The 2,972-nt window shown below is 46.4% G+C and overlaps 1 protein-coding gene across 1 annotated transcript; it reads right to left on the minus strand.

Annotated features, from left to right (window-relative positions):
• Positions 1 to 1,161: 1,161 nt before the first annotated feature.
• LOC311231769 (Y-box-binding protein 1-like) lies at positions 1,162 to 2,001 on the minus strand (the record flags this gene model as incomplete). The annotated part of the gene is made up of 1 exon (XM_084318392.1): positions 1,162 to 2,001. The coding sequence occupies exon 1, from the start codon at positions 1,984 to 1,986 to the stop codon at positions 1,162 to 1,164; it is 825 nt and encodes a 274-aa protein (XP_084174518.1). The 5' UTR covers positions 1,987 to 2,001.
• Positions 2,002 to 2,972: the final 971 nt, after the last annotated feature.

The raw sequence follows: 2,972 nt of genomic DNA on the forward strand, positions 1-2,972 counted from the left end.
CCAGTGTACATATCCACACGGTGTAACAAGCTTGATAATAATAAACAACCTGTTCAGCTATAAAGAATGAGAGTACTGGAACAGTGTTAAATTCAAAGTGTTGTATTAACCAAAAGAAGATCAAAATAAATGGGGCACCCCATAGCAACGTATGGTACAACCAAAATCATCTCAAACCAATAAGAACGGTCCCGTCAGCTTTACAGTCCATTAGCCCCAACATAAATGTTTACCATGTCTAATGTACCGTATGTTACCATGTCTAATGTAACCATGTTAATGTTACCATGTCTAATGCAACCATGTTATAATGTTACCATGTCTAATGTAACCATGTTAATGTTACCATGTCTAATGCAACCATGTTATAATGTTACCATGTCTAATGCAACCATGTTAATGTTACCATGTCTAATGCAACCATGTTATAATGTTACCATGTCTAATGCAACCATGTTATTATGTTACCATGTCAAATGTAACCATGTTAATGTTACCATGTCTAGTGCAACCATGTTATAATGTTACCATGTCTAATGCAACCATGTTAATGTTACCATGTCTAATGCAACCATGTTATAATGTTACCATGTCTAATGCAACCATGTTAATGTTACCATGTCTAATGCAACCATGTTATTATGTTACCATGTCTAATGTAACCATGTTAATGTTACCATGTCTAGTGCAACCATGTTATAATGTTACCATGTCTAATGTAACCATGTTAATGTTCAGGCCTACCCGACCATGCAGCCTGCATGGTAGAGCTAGTATTGTCCAGCAACACTCAAACCTTTGAGTGTCCAAAAGGTGATAAGTCCTGGGTTGATCCACATCTTAGAAAAAGGAAAGGCAAAAATAGTAATCCACTGGGAAGCACCACTGCAGCTGACCTGTCCTTGGTTACTGAATAATGTTTTTGGAGGCCTGGCAAAATCCCTCCTTCCTCTCACAATAGCAGTAGCAAACAAAACTCCATGAGGCCATGATTCCAATCCAAGATGGCCCCCTGATGGTTAGGACCGCCCCTAACCACACCCATACCTGGAATCTTAAAGGTCAAGTGACCCAAATATGCTGACATTGGCATATCCTAACATATTGGGCCCACACTTCATTTATCAACACATTGACATCTTCTTCATAAAGTAACGCATGTTACACATCCCCCCCACCAAGCGTAGTACCACCGCCATAAAACATCTTCATGTTCTCAACATGCAAGGTTTCATGGGTGGTGGGACTGCTATCCATGGCTACTCTGTAGTCCACTGACCCTAAATGTCTGAGAACTGTGGCTGGCCCTCTCCACTTTGGAGCAAGTTTTGCCATAAACATGGCCTTGGCATCAGACAGTGGGTGCAACTTAACCCATACCTCCTCTCCTACTCCAAAGTATGGCGGGTAGCGCCGTCTGCCTGGGTAGGAGGGCCTGCGCTGCTGTGGCTGCATGTCTCCCTCTGGGGCTCTCTCTGCCCCCTCGCAGCTGCTCTTCTTGCGGCCTTCACGGCTCCCGCTACTCGGCGGCTCGCCCTCGCCATCGCTTTGGTAGTTATCTGGGTATTCTCCATTGCGGGGTGGGCCCCTCCTGCGGGGGTAGCGCCTGTAGCGGTTCCGGTCAGCGGCGTACTTGCTCCCCTGGACTGGAACGCCTGCTGAGCCGGTGACGTTGGCCGCCTCTGCTCCCTTCTCCCCTTCAACCACATCAAACTCCACAGTGTCTCCATCTCCAACACTGCGAAGGTATTTCCTTGGGTTGTTCTTTTTTATGGCCGTCTGGTGTACAAACACGTCCTCTTTCGTGTCATTCCTGTTGATAAAACCATATCCATTTTTGATGTTGAACCACTTGACTGTCCCCAAGACTCTTGTTGCGATGACCTTCTTATCCGCCGCGGAAGCTTCGGCGGCCGGGCTGGACGGGCTCTCTGCGTCGTCAGCGGGCTGCAATGGTTGTTGCGTTTCGGCGGCTTCGCTGCTCATGGTTACTGGTTGGTAATGGTCGTCTTGTGCCGGCGGTGACTCTCTAGTGTGTTTCCCGGTGCTAGGTAGTAACCTGGACCGGCGGTGGTGAGAGCTGCTGCCTTCGGGCTCTCTGCTTTCCTCTCTCCGCTCCCGTTGCCGATCGCACTGGGCTATAGGGGTCGCTGCTAAGTACAGCCCCACCAAGGGCTTCCTCTTTTTATGCGGTGCAGCCATTGCCCCATCCCATAGTGGTGTGAGACCTTGTTCCACAGATTCGTGCTCATTATGCGAATGTTCAAAGGAAGACTCAAACTGGATCAGCTCACCTGGCTGCCACTGTGGAGGGTCTGGCCCAGGAAGTAGAGGACTTACTCCAGGCAGCAGTAGAGTATTTACTACAGGCAGTAGAGGCAAGGGCAAGGGTCTAGGCATGAAAGGCAGGGAACCTTGCTCCTCAGTTTCCATTTCAATACCACCATGTTCAAAATGTTCTGAAAAGTGAACAGATGGTGCATCATCCCGTACAGGAGTGCTAGCCCTCCTGATGGGGTTTTGTGGTTGAGCATTAAGCTGTTTGTCTCGTCTTTTCAAACACTCCACCAATGACTGTTGGAGTTTATTAATATCGCTCTGAAAAGTGTGTTGTAGTCGTTGACATTCACGGTCAATGTAATGCCTGAGAATGTCATCTTGTCTAGTTGTATTTACATGGAAAGCCTGGATCTCTCTTTCCACAGCACTCAAACGTGACTGAAGCTGTGTAATGTCAGTAGCCTCAGCAAGTTCTCCCTCTCCCTGGTCTGAGGAAACCTCTTCTCCAACAATACTCCCTTGAATAGGAGAATGCATAGATGTAGCCATGGTATAGCAACCCCAAACTACCAAAACAAAACAAAAGTTCCTAACAACAACATAGAGAATATTTGTCACTGTTTTTTTTCCTTTTTTTTTTTTTTTTAAAGTCCCTTCGTGGTTGCCATTTCTGTAACAAGCTTGATAATAAT

Source organism: Notolepis coatsorum (genome assembly GCF_963971535.1).
Source record: "Notolepis coatsorum genome assembly, chromosome: 7".
NCBI classification, from domain to species: domain Eukaryota; kingdom Metazoa; phylum Chordata; class Actinopteri; order Aulopiformes; family Paralepididae; genus Notolepis; species Notolepis coatsorum.